The following is a 26,629-nucleotide window of genomic DNA, read 5'->3' as shown; positions in this document are numbered from 1 at the left end:
GTCATATATTTCTGCTGAGGACAACTTTACTTTCAGACCTAAGATGGAATGCAAATACTGCTACAGCATCCAAAACCAAAACGAATAATTATTTACAGGAAAATGCCACCTTCCCCACTGCATGAAATATAACCATGAGTTTAAAATATCCAGGTGGTTTACAGCTGGCCTAATCTGATTCCCTACAGCCATGGCCAGAACTCTGCAGTGATGAAAGATACTGAAATTTACGGCAAAGCTACATCTCATAAGTAGGCAGTGTGACCTCTGTATAAATAGTCTTCAAGTTTCTGACAAATGAGAAAACACTTTTAGAAGGAAAGGGACATATTTTCCAAGGAAATGTGGCTCGTAAAATGAAAACATTATTTGTGGCATCTGTGGAAATACTCTGAATTGCACTCTTTTGACCCATTAATCCAAGAACAAATATGAAAGTTTGAAATTTTTTTCCTGAAAAAAATATTGATCCACGAAGTTGTTTACTAGGGATAATTATTGAAAGCAAGTTTCAAAGTTATGGCTTACTTTTACCACTTTTTTGCTTAGGTCTAAAGGTCACTTAAAAAAAAAACTAGCTTTACATTATCCATGTTGCCATAAAATTCAAATGCTTGTTCTTTGTGCATGCATGCGTGCCAAGTCGGTTCAGTCGTGTTCAACTCTTTGCGACCCTATGGGCTGTAGCCCACCAGATTCCTCTGACCATGGGATTCTCCAAGCAAGAATATTGGAGTAGGTTGCCATGCCCTTCTTCAGGGGATCTTCCCTACCCAGGGATCAGGCCCGTGGCCTGTTCTTTAACTCCTTTTTTTGGTTATCTTCAAACTCTTAGCTGTATTTAGAGCACTGCTGGAAGCATGAGAAGCCTGTCCTTACTAGACTGCAGGAATTGGAAATAGTGCTAGATTGGGACTCCTGAGGCATCTCCTACATGGGCACTGCTTCCTCTCCATGTCAGCACATCTCAAAACTTCACGTGCAGCAGCATGGCCCAGGGGCTTGTTTGAGCTAATGTGGATTACTACACATCATCCCAAAGGTCTTTGTGTTGTTAACAAGAGTCCCCAGGTATAGCTCCTGGCAATCAAACCAAATTAAGAAATGTGGGGCTTCTGGGAGGAAGCGACCTGCACGTGACTCTCCCCACCCTGCTTGCTGTCCAGTGCCCCGCTGCCCCGAGCCAGCCCTGGATAGGACAGGCATCGGCTCCAGGGGATGCTGGGCTCCATGGGCACTTCCTCAGGCAGAGCAATCTCAGGGCTAGGTGGCACAGGGATGGCATTTGAAGAGCAGCTGCAAAGCACCCGGGGCAAGGAAGAGAATGGGCCAGTCCTCCAGAGGATGGCCCTCAGAGACCTGCTGACCACAACCTCCCTGGTCTCTTGGCCCCAAAGAGGAGAGGAAAAGCTGAATGAGAGGGCAGACGCCTTCCTCCTCCTGAGCCAGGGAGTGTGGAGGAAGCAGAGGAGGAAACCGCCACAGCTTGGGCCCCTCTGCACCGCCCGAGCATCTCAGAACAAACACGGCCCCAGGGCCCCAGCAGCCAGAGAAACCCAAAGAGCACAGACACTCAATGAATATAAGGTCAACACAGCTAGAACCAGTTTACATGGTTTTGCTTCTTGTCATACATATTTCACCACAACAAAAACAAAGTCACTGAATGAATAGACACCTTGAACCAAACTAAATAAATAAAGTAACAGTGACTGAGACTCACACGCCTACACAGGGTTTTCTTTCTGAAACCAAGACATAGGGTTTCGAGCAAACTTCTGAGCACGAAAGGGAATGATTAACTTATGCACCACGATGCCAGACCTCACCTCTAGCAAACCAGGACATGGGGTCACCCCACTAGGGCATCTGGGACCCAGAGCAGGCAGTGAGGACTATGGAGAGCCCTCAGCAGCACAGCTGTGCCCACTGAAGCGGGCAGAGGCTCTCCTCTGGCCCACAGCAAACGTAAAAGACAAGAATTCAGATGAGGAAGGAACGTTTCCAGGAAAATTAATGATCTCCGGCAGGATCTTAGTTCCCCCCACCTCCATATTTAGGTACACTCCTACTCTACTAAAACAAAAAGTAACAACCTGTAAAGTTGTTCTTTTCTGTTTAGTCTGAAATTAAAGACAAGTCCATTCTGAAGGAGATCAGCCTTGGGATTTCTTTGGAAGGAATGATGCTAAAGCTGAAACTCCAGTACTTTGGCCACCTCATGCGAAGAGTTGACTCATTGGAAAAGACTCTGATGCTGGGAGGGATTGGGGGCAGGAGGAGAAGGGGACGACACAGGATGAGATGGCTGGATGGCATCACCGACTCAATGGACGTGAGTCTAAGTGAACTACGGGAGTTGGTGATGGACAGGGAGACCTGGCGTGCTGCGATTCATGGAGTTGCAGAGAGTCGGACACGACTGAGTGACTGAACTGAACTGAACTGAAAGACAAGTAGAAGGGAAATATGCAATCTCTGATGGGTCCCCATCTGTAAATATGAGAAAATGAGCACCGAATATGTAGGCTCCTCTGTTTCATAATTTATGCAACATGAGAAATATCTTTGTTCTCACTTGAAAGACTTACTCTTAGAAATGGAAGAAAATATTAAAAGATCTCTAACTCTCAGACTCAAAATAATTTTGGAGTGCGTTACTTTTATCAAAGATTAATACTGTGAGAGCTGGAAGAAATGCTCACAAACAAACAAAAAAAAAACATAATTACCAAATTAATAACACAGCAGAGAAACTGAATTGGTATTGGCAACCAACTGGAAGCATTTCAGTGCCATGAGCCCAATGAAGAGAAATGCTCACCTGCTTGAGAAGAAAAGGTTAAGATGGGGCAGAGGAGAGGGAAAAACACTGAGTGGAGATTAATTGTATGTGATGCTTGATCTATTCAACATGCAAAGTTAAATGCAGAACAACCACAAAGCAACTGGGAACATTCAGTCTTAAGAGAAACCTAACAGCTGCCTAACAGAAACACAGTAGCAAGTCACGGAGTCAAAAGTAATAGAGAACACTTGGGAGAAACAAGCTTCCCCTCTCCCACAAACCTGGGGACTTTAGCCTGTTCTACTCACATGTGTGTGACCACCAAGAAGGGTATCTGCCATACAGTAGGTGCATAATAGGGCTTCCGCCTGCAGTGCAGGAGGCATAAGTTTGATCCCTAGGTTTGGAAGATCCCCTGGAGGAAGGCATACCCACTCCAATGTTCCTGCCTGCAGAATTCCGTGGACAGAGGAGTCAGTTGGGTTACAGTCCATGGGGTCACAAAGAGTTGGACACAACTGAAGAGACTGAGCATGCACACACAGATGTGTAAGAAATATTGTTGAATAAAACAAAAGTGTTATGGGACTGTAAGTTAGTGCACATTTGTAAGGATGGTGGTGGCTGGTGCTGGTGGTGAGGGTGACTGAGTGGCTAAGCTGTGTCCCATTCTGCAAGCCCATGGACTGCAGCCTACCAGGCTCCTCTGTCCACGGAATTCTCCAGCCAAGCATACTGGAGTGGATTACAATATCCTCCTCCAGAGGATCCTCCCAGTCCAGGGATTGAACCCATGTTTTCTGCACCAGAAGGTGAATTCTTTACCACTGAGCCACCAGGGATAATTTGGTAATATCTTCCCTGAAATTACTGATGCTATCCTGGAAAAACTTGTGACAGAAATGTATGGTAATGGAAAAAATGGACAGTTGCATAAATCCAAAGTATTCCTACACCACTGTCCATAGTAGGAACACTTACCTAAATAAATAAACAAATCTATACATGCCCCCAAATAGAGACTGTTGACATAAATTTCAGCCCCTCCAGGCAACATTCTACAGCAAGTCCAAGGAACTGGCACCACTGTACAAAAACAGATCCACAAATGCATTATCAAGTAGAAAAGCAAATGATGAACAGTGTTACAGTGTGAGCTCATCATTATAAAAGTAAAAATGCATGCATGTGTGCTAAGTAACTTCCAGCTTGTCCGACTCTCTGCAACACTAAGGACTGTAGACTGCCAGGCTCATCTGTCCATGGGATTCTCCAGGCAAGAATGGGAGAATGGGTTGCCATTTCCTCCTCCAGGGGATCTTCCAGACCCGGGAATCAAACCAGTGTTTCCTGTGTCTCCTGCAATGGAGGCAAGTTCTCTACCACTAGCACCACCTGGGAAGCCCAAAAGTAAAAATGCCTGGATTGGAAAATAGTTTATGTAACGAGGGGTCGATGACACACCAACAGGTTTGCAGTAGGTAGGGCTAGCAGGAACATGCATGATTTACTTTTAAATTTAGGCTACCCTGTCTCTTACAGTACTTGCTTCAAAAAACATACTTTGTAATTCAAAAGCTCAACATAGTTACAGGGTTATATAGCTTATAACTTAGAGGGTTAAATAGCTATAGCTTATAATGGATATAACAGTTCAGTCACTCGGTTGTGTCCAACTCTTTGTGATCCCATGAACCGCAGCATATCAGGCCTCCCTGTCCATCACCAACTTCCAGAGCTTGCTCAGACTCATGGTTCATCAAGTCAGTGATGCCATCCAACCATCTCATCCTCTGTTGTCCCCTTTTCCTCCTACCCTCAATCTTTCCCAGCATCAGGGTCTTTGCATCAGGTGGCCAAAGTATTGTAGCTTCAGCATCAGTCCTTCCAGTGAATATTTAGGACTGATTTCCTTTAGGATTGACTGGTTTGATCTCCTTGCAGTCCAAGGGACTCTCAAGAGTCTTCTCCAACAAAAAGCATCAATTCTTTAGCACTCAGCTTTCTTTATAGTCTAACTCTCACATCCATACATGACTACTAGAAAAACCATAGCCTTGACTAGACGGACCTTTTTTTGTAAAGTTGTCTCTGCTTTTCAATATGCTATCTAGGTTGGTCATAGCTTTTCTTTCAAGGAGCAAGCATCTTTTAATTTCATGGCCGCAGTCACCATCTGCAAATGATTTTGGAGCCCAAAAAAATAAAGTCTGTCACTGTTTCCATTGTTTCCCCATCTATCTGCCATAGAGTGATGGGACCGGATGCCATGATCTTAGTTTTTTAAATGTTGAGCTTTAAGCCAGCTTTTTCACTCTCCTCTTTCACTTTCATCCAGAGGCTCTTTAGTTCTTCACTTTCTGCCATAAGGGTGGTTTCATCTGTGTATCTGAGGTTATATATTTCACCCGGCAATCCTGATTCCAGCTACTGCTTCATCCAGCCTAGCAATTCACATGATGTGCTCTGCATATAAGTTAAATAAGCAGGGTGACAATATACAGCCTTGACACACTCCTTTCCCAATTTGGAACCAGTTGTTGTTCCATGTCCGATTCTAACTGATGCTTCTTGACCCGCATACAGATTTCTCAAGAGGCAGGTCAGGTGGTCTGGTATTCCCATCTCTTTCAGAATTTCCCACAGTTTGTTGTGACCCACACAGTCAAAGGCTTTGATGTAGTCAATAAAGCAGAAGTAGATGTTTAACTCTCTTGCTTTTTCTATGCTCAAACGGATGTTGGCAATTTGATCTCTGGTTCCTCTGCCTTTTCTAAAACCAGCTTGAACATCTGGAAGTTCATGGTTCACGTATTGCTGAAGCCTGGCTTGGAGAGTTTTGAGCATTACTTTACTAGCATGTGAGATGAGTGCAATTGTGCAGTAGTTTGAGCATTCTTTGGCATTGCCTTTCTTTGGGATTAGAATGAAAACTGACCTTTTCCAGTCCTGCAGCCACTGCTGAGTTGTCCAAATTTACTGGCATATTGAATGCAGCACTTTCACAGCATCATCTTTCAGGATTTGAAACAGCTCAACTGGAATTGAATCACCTCCACTAGCGTTGTTCGTAGTGATGCTTCCTAAGGCCCACTTGACTTCACATTCCAGGATGTCTAGCTCTGGGTGAGCGATCACACCATCGTGGTTATCCTGGTCGTGAAGATCTTTTTTGTACAGTTCTTCTGTGTATTCTTGCCACCTCTTCTTAATATCTTCTGCTTCTGTTAGATCCATAACCATTTCTTTCCTTTATTGTGCCCATATTTGCATGAAATATTCCCTTAGGATCTCTAATTTTCTTGAAGAGATCTCTAGTCTTTCTCATTTGATTGTTTTCCTCTATTTCTTTGCACTGATTGCTGAGGAAGGCTCAGTAGGATACAAGCTCCTCCTATACCGCTGAGGAGAGTGACAGAAATCTGAACGCTTGGCCAGAGAAGGCATTATTAGACATTCGTCTTACACATTTAAAGCATAGCATAAACGAGAAATGAGAGAAGGCAAATAAAGTACATGGCCAGAGAGGAGGACCCCACTTGGAAAGGACTAGTCAGAACAGACACAGAATCCTTCACACAGGCAGGCAATGGAGAGGGCTTTCTGCTGGTCAAACCCAGACTCCATGGGGGAGGCAAATACCAATAACCATGGGAGATAGAAAAAACTAAATAGTGTATTCTCAGCTTTCCCTTTTGGGCCTATATTTGTTTAAATCTCATTCCAAAATTGACATAAAGGTCAGCAGGCACGCAGAGCTGAGCTCATGAAGCTCAGTATTTTCATCAAGATTCGCATCTGACAAAAGCAAAGTAACCCAACCTCCTGGCTGCCCACACCGTGCACAGCCCAATGAAGACGCAGGCTTGGCGGGGCCAGGTGCCCCGAGCCCTGGTCTCCACTCTGACGGGACTGGGCTTTGCCTCCCAGAAGGAGGACGGGCCAGTCTTGGCACTCAGTGTAAAGACACCATGGCGGGTGCCCAGCAACAATGCTCTGAACGCAATCTGGCAGAGCCAGCCCACCCAGGACAAGGGTCTCAGAGGCCAGAGACACCTCTCGGGTCCCCAACTCTACGTGAGTGAAACAGCACCCCTCGAAGCTCTGAGAAATTCCTACATAAACATATCTGGTGGCAACACTCGAACTGGCCTGAACATGCTGGCAGAAATAGGACCTATTCTGACTTGGAGCGGTGCCTGGACCCATCCTGTTTAGAGAGAAAAATCCAGACATTTCTCTGTAGAGGGGCGTGCACAGTTGAGGGCCGGTGTCTCGAAGCAGCCTTGAAGTGTGAAATATGCAATCCGTATACTCTACTAAGGGCTTGCCAGGTGGCGCTAGTAGTAAAGAACCCTCCTGCCAATGCAGGAGATGTAAGAGATAAGGGTTTGATCCCTGGGTCGGGAAGATCCTCTGGAGAAGCAAATGGCAACCGACTCCAGTATTCTTGCCTGGAGAATTCCATGGACAGAGGAACCTGGTGGGCTACAGTCCATGGGACCGCAAAGAGTCGGACACGACTGAGTGACTCAGCACGCACGCACACACGTACTTTTCTGAAGTCATAACCATCCTGGACCAAAAACAGCCCTCCCAGTCCTGTGGGCCTGTGGGCAGCTGTGTTCCCGACTCTCTGCACATCAGAAGTCATGGCCCTTTCCACAGAGGGGACTCGGCTACCTGGGGGGTGTGGGGGTGGGCAGGATCCCCAGGGACACAGAGGTTGGACCAGGTCTGCCTCGTGTGCCCCTAGCATCTATCACAGGACAGACTCCAAAAAAGCAAAAACTATTCAGCACTCACCTTCAAGTACACAGACCTCCAAAATGATAACAACTTGTGTATATTTGAAATTCTTCAAGAATCAGAGCTACCACTATTCATAACCTGTCTGGATGTAATTTGGAAGCACAAGGGGGGAAAACAAGGAAAGGTTCTTACCTGAAGAAGTAGGTTTCTGCCTTGTCGTAATGACCCAGGGCCAGTTTGAGGGGAGGGTAGTTGATGGCCAAAGGCCTGACCATGAACAAGGCCATGGCCAAGGCCACGAAGAGCACGGGTAGCAGTAGGTCGGAGATGGTGCCCTTCCAGGCCCGGCGAGCATGGAGAAGCCGCTTCCGCAGGAGGGCAGTTGTCTGTGCCAGGAGTAGGGGGCCACCCCGCACCAGGGGTGTGCCAGCAGGTGTGCGGTCTGCAAGGAGAGGAAGATGTGGCAGGTCTGAGTCCCTGGGATTCCTGCGGCATCCCTGACAGCCCCCACCCTGCTCTCATCCTGCAAGTCCCTGCACCAACAGTCTCAGGTATACCCTAAGTCAGGACACCCTGGGAAGTTTCACACACAGGGCATCTCACAACATCAAACACAAGGACAGACATCATGGTAGCCCCCCTTGGTTCCTGCAGCTGAAGGGGGGTGGGCAGATGGGAAAGGACAGGGAGAAAGGCTTCATGTTTATTCCTGCAGATTAAAACAAAGCCTGTGATATGAGCTTCAATTCTAAGCCACCAACGGAGGGCTGGGGGTGGCAGAGACGGTGCCACCCAAATGAGACGTCATCTCCAGGCTTCTTGCCTCTGTCCACACCCTGAGTCCCTACCCCTGACACTGGTACATCTCGTTTTAGATCCAGGCAGCACATGCTTGCCTCCACCCAGGTCCCCATGAAGCCCGCACCTGCGTCCCCTGCCCATCCAAGACATCCCAAGTGGGGAGGAGCCTGGGGCAACCTCTGGGGCAGCAGGGGGTCCCAGCTTCTAATTCATCCACTCATAGCCTGTCAGTCTCAGCAGTCCGGGCCACCCTTCCTGACATGGCGGATCTGAAAATGGCCTCTGTGAACAGAGGGGCAAAATGCAGACCCAGGAAGTAGTGCAAGCTGACGCCCTAGCTCGGTCCTTCACCAGGCTCCCTCTTAGGCTGGGCATCTGGGTCCACACCCCACAGTGAACCTGCCCCCATTCCCACAAGTGATGCCAGCGGCTGTGTCCAGCAACGAGGACACCAGGCAGGAGCAAACTGAGGCGCCTAAGGCCTGCTGTCTCCAGCTATGTCTAGAGGACGATGCGGCTCAAACCACCGGCCAGGCCCATGGGCCCCCAGTGAGTCCTCCTAAGGCACGGTACTAGAAATGTGGATTTCTGAAAGAACAGATACGGGAGATCCCTGGTGGCCTAGTGGTTAGGATTCTGGGCTTGCACCTCTGGCAGCCTTAGTTCAATCCCTGGTCGGGGAGCTGAGGTCCACAAGCCATGCAGAATGGCCAAAAAACAAAACAAAAAAAAGAACAGATATGGTAAATTGATCATACTGCTTATTAATACAAACATCAAATTGCTATATAGTTAATAAAAAAGCAATGAATAAGCTTAAAGTCCCAGAGAAAATATTTCTACAGAAACTACCATTTGAAAGATAAATGGTTCATAATGGCACTGAGAACAGAGGTGCAAAGGCACGTGGGTGGAGGTGTGGAACACACGTCGGGAAAATCCCTCATCTGCAGGTCCTCAGTGAGCCCCAGGGCGTGGCAGGCTCCGGTGGTCTGATTTCTGGCCTCAAAAAAAGGCATAAAGTAGGGACTGAGACAAAAGTATGAACAACCCAACACAAGGTAAACACGACAAAACAATCATGCGGAGCCCAGGCGGGGCTGAAAGGGCTGGTGCCAAGGACACAGTCTTGGGAGGTTTAAGGGGAAAGTGCAGAAGCAGAATCTTTAAGACTCCGGAGATGTCTGAAAGAAAATGTGGATGTTTAAAGATGAACATGACATACTAACCCTCATGGTATATTCTGTGTGAGATGCAGAGTATATGTGGCCAGTGGCAGAGGTGCAGCTTAAAGATTAATACGCAAAGAAGAAATAGAGACACATGGACGTCCCTAGTGGTCCAGTGGTTAAGAATCCACCTGCCAATGCAGGGGACACAGGTTCGACTCCTACTCAGGGAAGACTCCACCTGCAACAGGGCAACCAGGTCTGTGCACCACCCCTCCTGAAGCTGAGCTGGAGAGCCCACACACTACAGCTACTGAGGCCCGTGTGCCTAGAGCCTGCGCTCTGCAACAAGAGACACCACTGCACTGAGAAGTCCACGCGCTGCAACTGGGGAGAGCCCGTGCACGGCAGTGAAGACCCAGCGCGGCCAAAAATTAATTAATTCAAAAACTGAGTATTGTTCTAAAAAGAAAAGAAATAGAGACAGACGTAAAGAACAAATATATGGATACCAAGTGGGGCCCAGGGAGCGGGATGACTTGGGAGACTGGGATTGATATATACACACCATTATGTATACAATAGGTAACTAATGAGGACCTGCTGTACAGCAAAGGGAACTCTACTCAGTGCTCTGAGGTGACCATGTATCCATATGGTTGATTCACTTTGCCGTACAGCAGATACTGACACAGTAGTGTAAAACAAATATACTCCCATGAGATAAATAAATCTTGAATATAAAATAAAGATAGATGCTGACTCATGGAGATCTTTACCAGCCACTTGAAGGATTACAGATCTTTACTGGACTGAAGGTCCCATGACAGGATGCACATTATGATATAAAGTAATATTGTACTGTAAAACAAGGAGCATTCTCTAACAAGGGTGGGCACTGTGTGGTGGAAACAGCGGTTAATACTTTCAACTACGTATCAGATTCTCCAGGGGAACTTTTTGAAGAATGCTGATGCCCAGGTCCACCTCCAACAGAATCAGATCTTCAGACTGATAAAATAAAAAGACTCAGAAATTTAAAAAAAGAAAAACTTCCCAGAGGCTCCTGATGTTCAGCTGGGTTTCTGAATGGTTGATATAATGCACAACCAATGGGGATTCGTATGTAACTCATGAAGCACTTATTAAATGAGCAGATGGAAAGATTCTAGTGCTAGAAAAAGGTGTATTATTAAGCTAAATATGATCCTTTCTCACATAAATACAGATGTGAATATAAAACACCCCCTTCCCAATCATTTTAGGAGATTCTGGTGTGGAATAATACTGATGCTGGGCATTATGCGTGCAGATCTATTAGGATAATTATGTGAATTATCTAGCTCAAGCTGAAATAACTGAGATGTTGCTGGTTGCCAAACCCCTAGATTTCCAAAATGATTGCTGAGATAATTGCTCGATGTTCACAGCCTTGGACTCAGGAGCTCTTTCTCTGCCAGAACAGAATGCCTCATTCTTTCAATTCAAACCAGAAGTCACTGGTGGACTCTGGGGCTTGGTCTCTGCCACGCCTCTGGACACTGTCCACTGGGAGTCACACCCCTTGGGCCAGCCTCTAAGGAGCATCCTCTGAGTGCATGTCTGGCCACGGCAGCTGCTTCCATACTGTGCATCTTCTCACATACACGCACCTTCTCACACACATGCACCGCAGGCCGTGACTGTAAACACCTGTTCACATCACAAACGGTCTGTCTATGCAGCAGATGCTACAAAATGGAAAGAGGATGTGACTACGTGGGTGTTGGATTCCCTGGTGATGGAGGAGCTGGACCCGAGTCAGAGAATGGCCCTCTGCCCTCTGGCCATCACTGTGGGGTGGGTACAGCCTCATCTTTTAATCCACGTAAACTAGGATTTGAATCCAATCTCAGCCAACAGGCTGTGTAACTTCTGGAAACTTACCTAACCTCTCTGAATGCCATTTCCCTCAGTTGTAAAATACAGACTTATAGTATTTTCCCTTAGTGAGGATTATTATTACCACACTTATTAAACTACCAATAATAGTAAATGCTCATCAGACAGCCCCAATAAGTCTGCAGAGAAAGGTGTTCCTTATATTAAGAAAAATGAGTTTTCCCCAGCTTCCCATAATCATTAATTGTACATAAATGGAAAAAATAAAGGGCTAAGATACTGAAGCTAAGATAGCTGATGTCATGAATCAACACCAATCAAATATTCATGGCTAAACTCATAAAAGTATTCATATGAATAATTTAACAGACAAAACTGAAATACTGGGCCAAACTGTTATGAATTGTCTCATTTGACTTATGAGTCCAATTATATTCAAGGACTCCCATTATGCCCATAATTATTCACCCTCATTTACCCTGACCATCATATTGCTTAGGTAAGATGTACAAAGGTTTTTTTTTTCTTTTTTTTTTGGGTCAGATGGCTTCTATTGCTGAAACATTAATGCCTACTAAGAAATAACTTAAAAGGTCAAGGACTCTGCATACACCCCAGAGTGTGATCTCCACATCACCAACTTCATCCAAATATTCTCAAAGAATTTAAAATAAAGCATTACAAATGTAATGCCTTTAAATCAATTTTCTAAAAATGAGTACTCCAAAAGAAAACTGGGCTAACAGCATATCTGAATGTGCAGGTCATTAAAAATACTACAAAATAGTAAAAATATGCTTACTGGGAAATCAGATATTTTCACGGAAGAAAATTTATCTGGAAAATAAGTTTTCAGATGATCAACATGGTAAGGATTAAAAACAAGGTGAATCCCTACCATCACTGAGGGTTTTAGGAAATTGGCCGCATCAGCAGCAGTGCTGGAAGAACAGACCTGGCCAGTCTTTCCAGGGGAAACAAATATGAGCCCTGTCTGATCAGCTTAATTCCAATCCAAGAGTGGGATTAGTCAAAAAAGCAAGAGAAATTCATCAAATAGAGCAAACAAGGTGGTTTGTTACATCCTATAGAAAACAGTAGCAAGGAGCTGGAAACAAATGTCCGACACACAGGGATGAACTCAACAGTTTATAATACAACCATGCAGTAGAGAAAAATGCATTACAACATAACACATGGAGAATAAATTGCTACTGTTTTGTGTATATACCTTAATGAAAAGTTGTCTTTTATGAATTGCTACATTCTATACATTATTTGAATTTGACCAAGTGATTTTTTTTTTTAGATTCAAAAAGCTGAAGTGCTATACACATTTTCAATCTACTTACTAAAGATTTGTAACTCCTTGTGCAGTAAGATTATCTACTTCAACTTTCTTCTTCATAGTTTCTGGGTTTTAAACTGAATATTTATGCATGTCGTAAGCTTACAATCCATGGGGGTCTCAAGAGTTGGACATGACTTAGAGATGAAACCACTACTAATCAATAATTATTTTGTAAAGACTGTGTATTTATCTGGGAAATGAGGTATGATTTTACGAAACAGAAATAGTATCTTTCTTTATTCACTGAGTTAGAGTATTTTACAGTTGAAGTGGATCTTAAATATAGTATTTCAAACGTTTCACTTACTTATAAACAGGCCCAGTTCAAGAGAAATTGTGAAGGAAAGGTAAATTTGGGAGAACAAACCATGGACTTTATTATGTATAAGTGCTTTGCTAGACCCTTAGGTTGTCTCTTTGAATAACGTCCTCAAAGCTTTTAGTCCTGTAATAGAGTCAAATGTAACAAAACATGACAATTAAACAAGACCAATACAGTGTACTCTGTTCAACAGTGGGTCAGACTTCTCCAAAGAGCTGTCACTGCCAGAAATTCAAGGAGTAAAAAATGTTCTCTGATGGGTATGGAGGCATGCCTGGTGTAGGAGAGGACCTCCAGGGAGGAGAAACAAATTCTGAGACAGAAACATGGTAAGCTGGGTATTATGGATGTGGCCAGCCCTCCCTATCTGCCTCAGATCAAAAATATTCAAGAAAAAATGTTCCAGAACGTTCCAAAAAGCAAAACTCAGATTTGTCACACACTGGTAACTATATCACTGCAGATGGTAATTGCAGTCATGAAATTAAAAGACGCTTACTCCTTGGAAGGAAAGTTATGACCAATCTAGACAGCATATTCAAAAGCAAAGACATTACTTGACCAACAAAGGTCCATCTAGTCAAGGCTATGGTTTTTCCAGTAGTCATGTATAGATGTGAGAGTTGGACTGTGAAGAAAGCTGAGTGCCGAAGAACTGATGCTTTTGAAATGTGGTGTTGAAGAAGACTCTTGAGAGTCCCTTGGACTGCAAGGAGATCCAACCAGTCCATTCTAAAGATCAGTCCTGGGTGTTCTTTGGAAGGAATGATGCTAAATCAGAAACTCCAGTACTTTGGCCACCTCATGCGAAGAGTTGACTCATTGGAAAAGACTCTGATGCTGGGAGGGATTAGGGGCAAGAGGAGAAGGGGACGACAGAGGATGAGATGGCTGGATGGCATCACCGACTCGATGGACGTGAGTCTGAGTGAACTCCGGGAGTTGGTGATAGACAGGGAGGCCTGGCGTGCTGCAATTCATGGGGCTGCAAAGAGTCAGACACGACTGAGTGACTGAACTGGACTGAACTGAACTGATAACTATATAGGATTTACATTTGTATCAGGTATTAGAAGTAATCTGTAAGCATGCATGCTCAGTCACTCAGTCATGTCCAACTATCTGTGACCCCACTGACTGTAGCCCACCAGGCTTCTCTGTCCGTGGGATTTCCCAGGTGAGAATACTGGAGTGGGTTGCCATTCCCGTCTCCAGAGGACCTTCCTGACCCAGGGATCAAACCTGCGTCTCTTGCATTGGCAGGTGGATTCTTTATTGCTATACCACCTGGGAAGCCCTGGAAGTAATCTAGAGGTGATTTAAAAATATAAGAGGGTGTGTGTAGATGATATGCAAATACTACACCATTTTGCAGAAGAGGCTTGAGCCTCTGGGGACTCTGCTGTCCACAGGGTCTGGGAACCACACCCATCCCTTGGACACAGAGGGACAACGATGTTTTCTACTGCACCCCGGTCATGACCTGGGATTTCAAAATTATTAGCAGACAGTAAAAAGCTTACACCATTTCATCTGTTCTCACCAGTCCAAAAACTAGAATCAGTGAGCTGTATGGAAAACTGACAGTGCTGGATGGTTCCTGGGGGGGTATGCTCTCAGTTAACCTGGTGGACACCTGTAGATGGGCATTAACATTGAAAACATGTCACAGGGACACAGCTTCCAGCATCGGGCCCCAGAGACCCCGGCCTCACGTGGACACACCGACCTTTGGGCAGGGGTTGTCCCACCAGTGACCCTGTTCAGAACACAAAAGATGCAGCTGGGGTGGTTCCCAATCTCTGTTCCAGTAAAGACGATAACTGTACCACATTTATGCAAATTCTGACTGAATTATGAATAAGAATTCATACCATTTAAAGAAGAAAACTAACAAAATAAAATATCCTCCGATTAAGAAAGGAAGGAAAGTGGGCAACAGGGGTGGGAAAGAGAGAAAAAGAGAAAATTGAAAAAAGAATGAGGAAAAATCTAAAAGGAAGTTTTGTGACACATTATAGGCTTATTAATATGACATAAAACCCAAAATACATTTACTTCTTAAATGTTAAACATGATAATATAAAAATATATAAAACGTAAAACCACGCAACTTACTGTGACTTTTGCTAACTATTCTTTTATAAAGCAAATCCAATATTATGTTGAATTCTTTAAAAAGCTAACAAATAGAGTCTATTTTATCTAAACTGTTTTGAAAATAATTTCATAACTCTATTTTACCCAAATTTTATAGCACTTTACCTGTTCGTTTCTTGTAATAACCATACTATTTTCTTAGACATGATTTTCCTTTAAAAAAAGAAAAAAGTATGTGATAGAATAATTTTCTACATGACAAGCCACTGAACGTTCCAGTTTCTATACAGGTATATACCCTTGATTTGGTTCTTTAAAAAGCACTATGACTGGTGAAAAGATGTTCAACATCGTTAAATGTTCAGTTCAGTTCAGTCGCTCAGTCGTGTCCGACTCTTTGCAACCCCATGAATCACAGCACACCAGGCCTCCCTGTCCATCACCATCTCCCAGAGTTCACTCAGACTTACGTCCATCGAGTCAGTGATGCCATCCAGCCATCTCATCCTCTGTTGTCCCCTTCTCCTCCTGCCCCCAACCCCTCCCAGCATCAGTCTTTTCCAATGAGTCAACTCTTCGCGTGAGGCGGCCAAAGTACTGGAGTTTCAGCTTTAGTATCATTCCTTCCAAAGAACCCCCAGGGCTAATCTACTTTAGAATGGACTGGTTGGATCTCCTTGCAGTCCAAGGGACTCTCAAGAGTCTTCTCCAACACCACAGTTTAAAAGCATCAATTCTTCGGCACTCAGCTTTCCTCACAGTCCAACTCTCACATCCATACATGACCACAGGAAAAACCATAGCCTTGACTAGACGGACCTCTGTTGGTGAAGTAATGTCTCTGCTTTTGAATATGCTATCTAGGTTGGTCATAACTTTCCTTCCAAGGAGTAAGCATCTTTTAATTTCATGGCTGCAATGTTAGAGAAACACAAATCAAAACTACAATCACACCTGTCAGAATGGCCATCATCAAGAAGTCTACAGACAATAAATGCTGGAGAGGGTGTGGAGAAAAGGGAACCCTCCACTTCTTCTCCCACTGCTTGTGGGAACGTAACTTGGTTCCCACACTATGGAGAACAGTATGGAGATTCCTTTAAAAACTAAAAATAGAGTGACCATATAACCAGCAATCCCACTCCTGGAAACATATGCATAGAAACACATGGTTTGAAAGGCTTCGCGCACAGCAACATTCACTACACTATTTACAATGGCCAGGATGTGAAAGCAACCTAAATGTCCATCAACAGAGGAAGAAAGATGTGGTACATATATACAATGGGATATGACTCAACCATAAAAAAGGATGAAACCATGGCAACTGCAGCAACACGCATGGACCTAGAGATTGTCATACGAAGTGAAGCAAGTCAGACAAACACTGTATGAAGTCACTGCCATGTGGAATCTAACATGTGAAACACATGAAGTTATTTACGAAACAGAAACAGACCCACAGACATAGAGATCAGACTTTCGGTTGCCAAGGGGTGGGGGGTGAGGGAGGGAAGGAGTGGGAGTCTGAGAACAGCGGATGCAAACTGTTATATGTAGGATGGACGAACAACAAGTTCGTTTAGCACAGGGGACTATATTCAATCTTATGGGATAAACCATAATGGAAAAGAATATGAAAAAGAATGTATATATCTGTATAACTGAGTCACCGTGCTGTATAGCAGAAACTTTTACAACACTGTAAATCAACTGTACTTTAATAAAATTTTTAAAAGCCACCATGACTGTAATAACCAAAAGGTTAAAGGAATCAAATTAGCATTTTACTCTGGCATAGGGTCACCCCTTATACCTAGCCATATTTTTTTTTAATAATGTAAAGGTTGCCGAAATCCCTTTGTTTAAACTTACCTTGAAAAAACAGTGACTTGACCTTCAGAGAACCAGGGTGCATCCCAGCTCTGCCACGAGCTGCAAACATCACCTGGGCAAGTCACAAGCTCAGAATTTGCATTTTGTCTTAAGTGCACCAAAGTCAGGTCCTCCAGAAGTATCTAAAGGGCCTCACTCTTGGGTTTTCAAATCTGAGCTCCCTCCAAAGTTCTAACACATGATTAGGAAAGAGGACTTGGGGACACTTTCCACTGCACCCCCATCTTGACCCCTGGCCGTCATCTCGGGCTCTGTTCTGCATGGGTTGGATGGATGAAGGCATGGCTGGATCCAGCATCCCCATCTATTTGTAACTCACTGGGCTGTGGCTCCCCCACCCCCACCCCAGGCCCTTCTCCCTACTTGACAAACAACCCCTGTGCATTTCCCCAGGCCCCGTACCCTCTTGGTTATGACAGTCATGCCTAGTGGGCCTCATAAGCTGTCCTCAAGACACCACTGGTGGCTCCATCTCAATCTGATTTTAATCAGCATAAACAACAACGCTGAAGCAGGTGACAAAGCAACGACACAACCCTGCGGTGTTTAGAGACGTAAATACAGCTGCTCAGATACCCCCAAGGCAGCTGCAACCATCAGGGAGGAACAAACAAGGTACCAGTTCAGGATGCCCGACTCAATCTCCACTCACCCCGGCCAGGGTGGGTGTGTGGAGGGGGCGGGAAGCATCCAGGGCACATCTATCCTCAGCTTCCTGAGGACTGGCAGGCCCCTAAAGGTGCCCAGAGCTCTCCTGTCTGATTACCCGAGTTGGTCCCATGACTTTTGAGGCAATGACTACACTTCAGAGAAGTAAAACACATTCTCTGTCAAATATTTCACAAGAAGATGAAACTCCAGTTCAGGAAATGAGGATGATATGGTAAATATTCTTCGCCAACCTTCCCAGGTGGCGCCAGTGGTAAAGAATCCACCTGCCAATGCAGGAGACTCAAAAGACATGGGTTCAATCCCTGAGTCAGGAGAATTCCCTGGCGTAGAAAATGGCAGCCTACTCCAATATTCTTGGCTGGGAAATCCCATGGACAGAGGAGCTTGGCGGCCTACAGTCCATGGGGTCACAAAGAGTCAGACCCAACTGAGCACAAACATCACCAGCCTCGGGAGCTTGCTCTGGCGGTTCTGATCTGCATGCCAGCTCCACACACTTTCCCTGCTTCCCGAGTCCCCTGTGACCAAAGCTGCTGCTTTCTGGCACCTGCCACTAGCATGTATTCCACCCAAGTCTATTTCAATCCCATTTTTATTTTGGCAGACCGTTTTCTGCAAAGCACCCCGCCAGTAGCTCTCTGCTGATTTTAGCGAACTTGGCACACAGACCTTCTCTGGCAGGTGTAAGCAGCAGCAGACATGAATTTCCGCCCCCCACCACCACCACCACCTCTTACAGAGAAGGAAGCATTTGAAGTTTGAGGAAATGTGGACAAAGAAGAAAAGACAGCTCTGCATCTAACGCCAAGGCCAAGCCCTAGGAGATATACAGAATCTGCAACAGCTCAATGAAGAGGCAGAGAATATTGGCCTCCCGGTAGGATGGCAGTCAACAGGATGGTCTTAAAAACCACAGGAGAGGCCACAGAGCCTTCAGATTACTCACTGCCAAAATTGCTTCCCATCATCACAAAAGCAGTAATTATAGACGAAGCACAGAAGATTAAATCGAGGGGAAAGAAAGAAGTTTAGATAAAGTGATGCTGACAACCAGAGTTATCAGAATATCAATGGGATCTCAGCAGCAAAGCCTTATAGGGAGAAAACACTTGTTTCCTACATTCACTATTAGATGGATTTGTGAAGTTTCACATCAAATTTGGTTTAAAGAGATTCTTAAAGGGTGCTTTTATAGCAGTGACCACAGACTACCTAAATCAAAGTAAACTGGGATGAACGCTTAAAAAAGCAAACGTCTAAGTTTTTGGAATCAAAATTCGTGGAAAGTTAAAGTCACATCCAACTCTTTGAAACCCCATGGGCTGTATAGTCCATGGAATTCACCAGGCCAGAATACTGGAGTGGGTAGCCTTTCCCTTCTCCAGAGGATCTTTCTAACTCAGGGATCAAACCCAGGTCTCCCACATTGCAGGCAGATTCTTTATCAGCTGAGTCACAAGGGGAGCCCAAGAAGACTGGAGTGGGTAGCCTATCCCTTCTCCAGGGGATCTTCCCAACCCAGGAATTGAACCGGAATCTCCTGCATTGCAGGCAGATTTTTTACCAACTGAGCTATCAGGGAAGCCCAAAATTTGTGGAAGTCAGGCATAAAAATCTGCCATTTTAATAAACATCAGGTTACCCTGCTTTATATATATAAAATAGCCAAACCTAACACATATAAGGTGATTCCCTTTATGGTTTTGTTTGCATTTTCCTGATGATTAGTGATTTGGAGAATTTCTTCATTTAACTGTTGTCCATCTGTATGTCTCCTCTGGAAATATTGCAGGTTCTCTGCCCATTTTTAAATCAAGTTATTTGTTTCTTTGTTACTGATTGCAGGAGTTCCTTACATATTTTGGATATTAACCTCTATCAGGTACATAGTTTGCAAATATTTTCTTTCATTCTGTAGGCTGCTTTTTCATTCTGTTGTTTCCTTGGCTGTGTAGAAACTTTTGGCTAGAATGTGGAAAAGTCAGAACCCTGTACACACGTTTTATATATATATATATATATATAATGGAATATTATTTAGCAATAAAAATGAGGAACAACTGGACCAGCCAAAGCTGGGATGTGCTCAGAGACGCAGGGAAGGGAGAGGTCTTGGGGGCAGGAGAAGGGCTAGGGTGAAGGTCCCAGGGGCCAGACAGAGCCCCACAGCTCAAGATATGGAAGGGATCCGGGCTGGCTGCAGCACAGACACTGGGAGGCACTGCCAGCTATGGATCAATCAGGTCTGTGGGCAGAATCTGGGTGCCAAAAAATGGAAAACTTTGAGTAGGAAGTTTGCAATCAAATACTTCAATGCCTCTAGCTATGTGGAGGGTGGGATTGGAGTGAGTGTCATGTAAACCAAGTGAAGAGAGATGATGTTCTCTGAAGGGGTGGAAGACTGACAGGTGGGAATCATGAGCTAGGCTGGACCACACAGAGAGGAAGGGGCTGAGAGGCTCCTGGATGGAGCTGCAAGCAGGTGATCACAGCCCCAGCTTGGGTTCGGGGGGTGTAACCAGAGATTCCTCAAGAGCTACAGGGACGAGCAGACAGACACTGCCGCCTCCGGCCAGGAAGAGATAGCCGTGGGCAGAGAGTGGAGCTCAGAGAGGGGTGACAAGAGGAGAGGCCGGGGCCTGGAGCCTGCAGACGTGCGGCATTACCAGGTTCCAGGAAAGAGGGTTTTGTGCACAGTCAGGGCTGAACGCCACTCACAGGTCAGGAGTGAGGCCTTCAGAGCAAGCGGCACAGGGCCACTGGGGAATCAGAGCAAACCCTGGGTGAATGGCGTGGGCACAGGACACAGCGGGTGGATGTGAGGGTATCTCACTGTCCATGTGAGGGGGGAGCCCTGCAGGAAGCCAGGAGGCGGGCGGGTCTGTGGGGGCAGGGGTTGCGGAGAAAGCTTCTGCTTTCATGTGCCATTTGGTTTCCAAAGGAAGACCCACGAGCCTATGTAAGCCCTGATGGGAGCGACTCAGGAGATAGGAGACTGAAAAGACAAAGGAAAGGATTTCTGCTCAGAAGGTCGGAGGCTCTTGTCCTGGGCAGAGGACCTGTGCTCACCCAGGAAGGGGGACCCTCTCTCTCCTGGGAGGAGACAAGGGAAGAAGGAGTGGAGCAGGCAGGGGTGGTGGGGGGTAGGGGGGCAGAGGCTAGTGCTCTCTGTGGCAGAAGAGGCAAGGGGGAGGCCAGAGCCACAAGGAGGGTGCAATTTACAGTGACTGAATTCTCACCAGTACCATGGGAGCCCAGGGAGGCAAGCTGGACGGCCGAGAGCCAGTCACCGAGCATCCATCCCCTGCCGCCACTGTGCAGTCCAGAGGCGTTCAGAAGCCTCTCGGAAGAAAGTGAGAACCATGCAAGTGAGTGAAGAGAACTCAGCCTGGTCAAACCTGTGAAGGACCAACACACTGGACATTGCAGGGATGTGACCACTCAGGAGAGAGGAGAGGCCTGGGGTGCAGAGGCTGATCACCATGCCCTGGGGTCAGCGGATTCAAGGCAGGCAGAAGGTCAAGGTCACCAAGGGTGTGGCTGAGCCACAGGGCTGGACCCTGCAACTCCACCTTCGTGTCCTGTGTGAAGAGCACAGCAGGGAAACACCTCGTGCTGTTTGGCTGCACCAGTTGCTCTGAAAGCCTTTCAAAGTAGGCAGTCCTGGTGGATTCAGCTATAGAAATATGCTTTATCTCTGGCATTGAGGCTGGAGGTCCAAGATCAGGTGCCAGCAGAGCTGCTGTGCCTGAGGCCTCCCTTCCAGGCCAGCAGATGGGGTCCTCACATGGCTCTTCCCAGTCAGGCACGCTCTCTGGTGTCTCTTTTTATGGCCAAATCGCCTTTCCTGAGGAGACCAGTCATACAGGTTTAGTACCCATTCGTGTAACCTCACTTAACGCACCTATGGACACCTTATCTTTGACAAAGGAGGCAAGACTATACAATGGATAAAAGACAATCTCTTTAACAAGTGGTGCTGGGAAAACTGGTCAACCACTTGTAAAAGAATGAAACTAGAACACTTTCTAATACCATATGCAAAAATAAACTCAAAATGGATTAAAAATCTAAATGTAAGACTAGAAACTATAAAACTCCTAGAGGAAAACATAGGCAAAACACTCTCTGACATAAATCACAGCAGGATCCTCTTTGACCCACCTCCCAGAGTAAAAGAAATAAAAGCAAAAATAAACAAATGGGACCTAATTAAACTTAAAAGCTTTTGCACAACAAAGATAAGGAGACCATAGGTGCGTGGATTTATCTCTGGGCTTTCTCTTTTGTTCCATTGATCAATAGTTCTGTCTTTGTGCCACTACCATATTGTCTTGATGACTGTGGCTTTGTAGTAGAGCCTGAAGTCAGGCAGGTTGATTCCTCCAGTTCCAGTCTTCTTTCTCAAGATGGCTTTGGCTATTCGAGGTTTTTTGTATTTCCATACAAATTGTGAAATTATTTGTTCTAGCTCTGTGAAAAATACCGTTGGTAGCTTGGTAGGGATTGCATTGAATCTATAGGTTGCTTTGGGTAGTATACTCATTTTCACTATATTGATTCTTCCAATCCATGAACATGGTATATTTCTCCATCTATTAGTATCCTCTTTGATTTCTTTCACCAGTGTTTTATAGTTTTCTATATATAGGTCTTTAGTTTCTTTAGGTAGATATATTCCTAAGTATTATATTCTTTTCTTTGCAATGGTGAATGGAATTGTTTCCTTAATTTCTCTTTTTATTTTCTCATTATTAGTGTATAGGAATGCAAGGGATTTCTGTGTGTTGATTTTATTTCCTGAAACTTTACTATATTCATTGATTAGCTCTGGTAATTTTCTGGTGGAGTCTTTAGGGTTTTCTATGGAGAGGATCATGTCATCTGCAAACAGTGAGAGTTTTACTTCTTCTTTTCCAATTTGGATTCCTTTTATTTCTTCTTCTACTCTGATTGCTGTGGCCAAAACTGGGCACCCTTGTCTTGTTCCTGACTTTAGGGGAAATGCTTTCAATTTTTCACCATTGAGGATAATGTTTGCTGTGAGTTTGTCATATATAGCTTTTATTATGTTGAGGTATGTTCCTTCTATTCCTGCTTTCTGGAGAGTTTTTTTAATCATAAATGGATGTTGAATTTTGTCAAAGGCTTTCTCTGTGTCTATTGAGATAATCATATGGCTTTTATTTTTCAATTTGTTAATGTGGTGTATTACACTGACTGATTTGCAGATATTGAATAATCCTTGCATCTCTGGGATAAAGCCCACGTGATCATGGTATATGATCTTTTTAATGTGTTATTGGATTCTGACTGCTAGAATTTTGTTAAGGATTTTTGCATCTATGTTCATCACTGATATTGGCCTGTAGTTTTCTTTTTTTCTGGCATCTTTGTCAGGTTTCGGTATTAGGGTGATGGTGGCCTCATAGAATGAGTTTGGGCACAACAAAGGAAACTATAAGCAAGGTGAAAAGACACCCTTCAGAATGGGATAAAATAATAGCAAACAAAGTAACTGACAAAGAATTAATCTCAAAAATATACAAGCAGCTCCTGCAGCTCAATTCCAGAAAAATAAATGACCCAATCAAAAAATGGGCCAAAGAACTAGACAGACATTTCTCCAAAGAAGACATACAGATGGCTAACAAACACATGAAAAGATGCTCAACATCACTCATTATCAGAGAAATGCAAATCAAAACTACAATGAAGTACCATCTCACATCTGTCAGAATGGCTGCCATCCAAAAGTGTACAAGCAATAAATCCTGGAGAAGGTGTGGAGAAAAGGGAACCCTCTTACACTGTTGGTGGGAATGCAAACTGGTACAGACACTATGGAGAATAGTGTGGAGATCCCTTAAAAAAATGGAAATAGAACTGCCATATGATCCAATAATCCCACTACTGGGCATACACACCGAGGAAACCAGAAATGAAAGAGACACGTGTACCCCAATGTTCATTGCAGCACTGTTTATAATGGCCAGGACATGGAAGCAACCTAGACGTCCATCAGCAGACGAATGGATAAGAAAGCTGTGGTACATACACACAATGGAATATTTAGTTCAGTTCAGTTCAGTTCAGTCGCTCAGTCATGTCCGACTCTTTGTGACCCAATGAATCACAGCATGCCAGGCCTCCCTGTCCATCACCAACTCCCGGAGTTCACTGAGACTCACGTCCATCAAGTCAGTGATGCCATCCAGCCATCTCATCCTCTGTTGTCCCCTTCTCCTCCTGCCCCCAATCCCTCCTAGCATCAGAGTCCTTTCCAATGAGTCAATTCTTCGCATGAGGTGGCCAAAGTACTGGAGTTTCAGCTTTAGCATCATTCCTTCCAAAGAAATCCCAGGGCTGATCTCCTTCAGAATGGACGGGTTGGATCTCCTTGCAGTTCAAGGGACTCTCAAGAGTCTTCTCCAACACCACAGTTCAAAAGCATCAATTCTTTAGCGCTCAGCCTTCTTCACAGTCCAACTCTCACATCCATACATGACCACAGGAAAAACCATAGCCTTGACTAGACGGACCTTTGTTGGCAAAGTAATGTCTCTGCTTTTGAATATGCTATCTAGGTTGGTCATAACTTTCCTTCCAAGGAGTAAGAGTCTTTTAATTTCATGGCTGCAGTCACCATCTGCAGTGAGTAAAATCTCCAGCATTTTTATTTTATTTTTCTATAAAGTCAGCCACTGTTTCCACTGTTTCCCCATCTATTTGCCATGAAGTGATGGGACCAGATGCCATGATGGTCATTTTCTGAATGTTGAGCTTTAAGCCAACTTTTTCACTCTCCACTTTCACTTTCATCAAGAGGCTTTTTAGTTCCTCTTCACTTCCTGCCATAAGGGTGGTGTCATCTGCATATCTGAGGTTATTGATATTTCTCCCGGCAATCTTGATTCCAGCTTGTGTTTCTTCCAGTCCAGAGTTTCTCATGATGTACTCTGCATATAAGTTAAATAAGCAGGGTGATAATATACAGCCTTGATGGACTCCTTTTCCTATTTGGAACCAGTCTGTTGTTCCATGTCCAGTTCTAACTGTTGCTTCCTGACTTGCATACAGATTTCTCAAGAGGCAGGTCAGGTGGTCTGGTATTCCCATCTCTTTCAGAATTTTCCACAGTTTATTGTGATCCACACAGTCAAAGGCTTTGGCATAGTCAATAAAGCAGACATAGATGTTTTTCTGGAACTCTCTTGCTTTTTCCATGATCCAGCGGATGTTGGCAATTTGATCTCTGGTTCCTCTGCCTTTTCTAAAACCAGCTTGAACATCAGGAAGTTCACGGTTCACGTATTGCTGAAGCCTGGCCTGGAGAATTTTGAGCATGACTTTACTAGCGTGTGAGATGAGTGCAATTATGCGGTAGTTTCAGCATTCTTTGGCATTGCCTTTCTTTGGGATTGGAATGAAAACTGACCTTTTCCAGTCCTGTGGTCACTGCTGAGTTTTCGAAATGTGCTGGCATATTGAGTGCAGCACTTTCACAGCATCATCTTTCAGGATTTGAAATAGCTCAACTGGAATTCCATCACTTCCACTAGCTTTGTTCGTAGTGATGCTTTCTAAGGCCCACTTGACTTTACATTCCAAGATGTCTGGCTCTAGGTCAGTGATCACACCATTGTGATTATCTGGGTCGCGATGGAATATTACTCAACCATTAAAAAGAATACACTTGAATCAGTTCTAATGAGGTGGATGAAACTGGAGCCTATTATACAGAGTGAAGTAAGTCAGAAAGAAAAACACCAATACAGTATACTAACGCATATATATGGAATTTAGAAAGATGGTAATGATGACCGTATATGCAAGACAGCAAAAGAGACAGATGTATAGATGTATAGAACAGTCTTTTGGACTATGTGGGAGATGGCAAAGGTGGGATGACTTGGGAGAATGGCACTGAAACATGTATATTATCATATGTGAAATGGATCACCAGTCCAGGTCTGATGTATGATATAGGGTGCTCGGGGCTGGTGCACCGGGATGACCCAGAGGGATTTGATGTGGAGGGAGGTAGGAGGAGGGTTCAGGATGGGGAACACATGTACACCCACGGCGGTTTCATGTCAATGTATGGCAATACCAATATAATATTGTAATTAGCCTCCAATTAAAATAAATAAATTTTTAAAAAGATTGCATTAAAAAAAATGATTTTTTAAAGACCCTGCCTCCAAACACACTCACCTGCTGAGGTGGTGGGACCAGTACTTTAACAGACACCATTTAGTCCCTGTGCCTCAGACAATAAAGAATATGCCTGCAATGTGGGAGACCTGGGTTCAGTCCTTGGGTCAGGAAGATCCCCTGGAGGAGGAAATGGCAACCCACTCCAGGATTCTTGCCTGGAGAATCCCATGGACAGAGGAGCCTGGTGGGCTACAGTCCATAGAGTCACAAAGAGTTGGACACAACTGAGCAACTAACACTTTCACTTTCTTTCATCATTCATCATTCAGTCCGCAACACCAATGCCCTGCTAGAAAGCAGCAGAAAGAGCCAACAGACTTGAAACTTGTGATTCTAAGTAGAACTGCCCAACTATTCCACCCAACCAGTGGATTCAAGGTGTGGGGCCTGGAGCAGCAGCAATGCCTGGGAGCTCATCAGATATGCAGGTCCTTGGCCCCCATCCTAAACAACTAAACTGGGAATCTGGGGGTGACGTTCAGTGCTCAATATCTCAACAAATTCTCTGGGTCAACATTTTGATGTGTGCTCAGTAAATTTTTCAGTAAGTCAACCAGTGAATCCAGTTCTCTAGGTATACATCAAGTATTATAATAAACCCAAGTATATTAGATCTTGGAAAAGCCTTTGCAAAAAATAAAGGATCCAAAGAGACCGAAACAGCAGGTAGTGCACCT

At 44.6% G+C, this 26,629-nt stretch overlaps 1 protein-coding gene across 1 annotated transcript in view; it reads right to left on the bottom strand.

Annotated features, from left to right (window-relative positions):
* ABCA13 (ATP binding cassette subfamily A member 13) overlaps window positions 1-26,629 on the bottom strand; it is a 353,566-nt gene that overhangs the window by 156,404 nt on the left and 170,533 nt on the right. The window contains exon 34 of the mRNA XM_027538443.1: window positions 7,733-7,982. Within this exon, the coding sequence (XP_027394244.1) occupies window positions 7,733-7,982 (250 nt within the window). The remainder of the gene's footprint in view (window positions 1-7,732; window positions 7,983-26,629) is intronic.

This window comes from Bos indicus x Bos taurus, chromosome 4 (assembly GCF_003369695.1).
Source record: "Bos indicus x Bos taurus breed Angus x Brahman F1 hybrid chromosome 4, Bos_hybrid_MaternalHap_v2.0, whole genome shotgun sequence".
Classification (NCBI taxonomy): domain Eukaryota; kingdom Metazoa; phylum Chordata; class Mammalia; order Artiodactyla; family Bovidae; genus Bos; species Bos indicus x Bos taurus.
The sequence above is the reverse complement of the archived record's forward strand: the minus strand, read 5'-3'. Positions and strand labels throughout refer to the sequence as shown.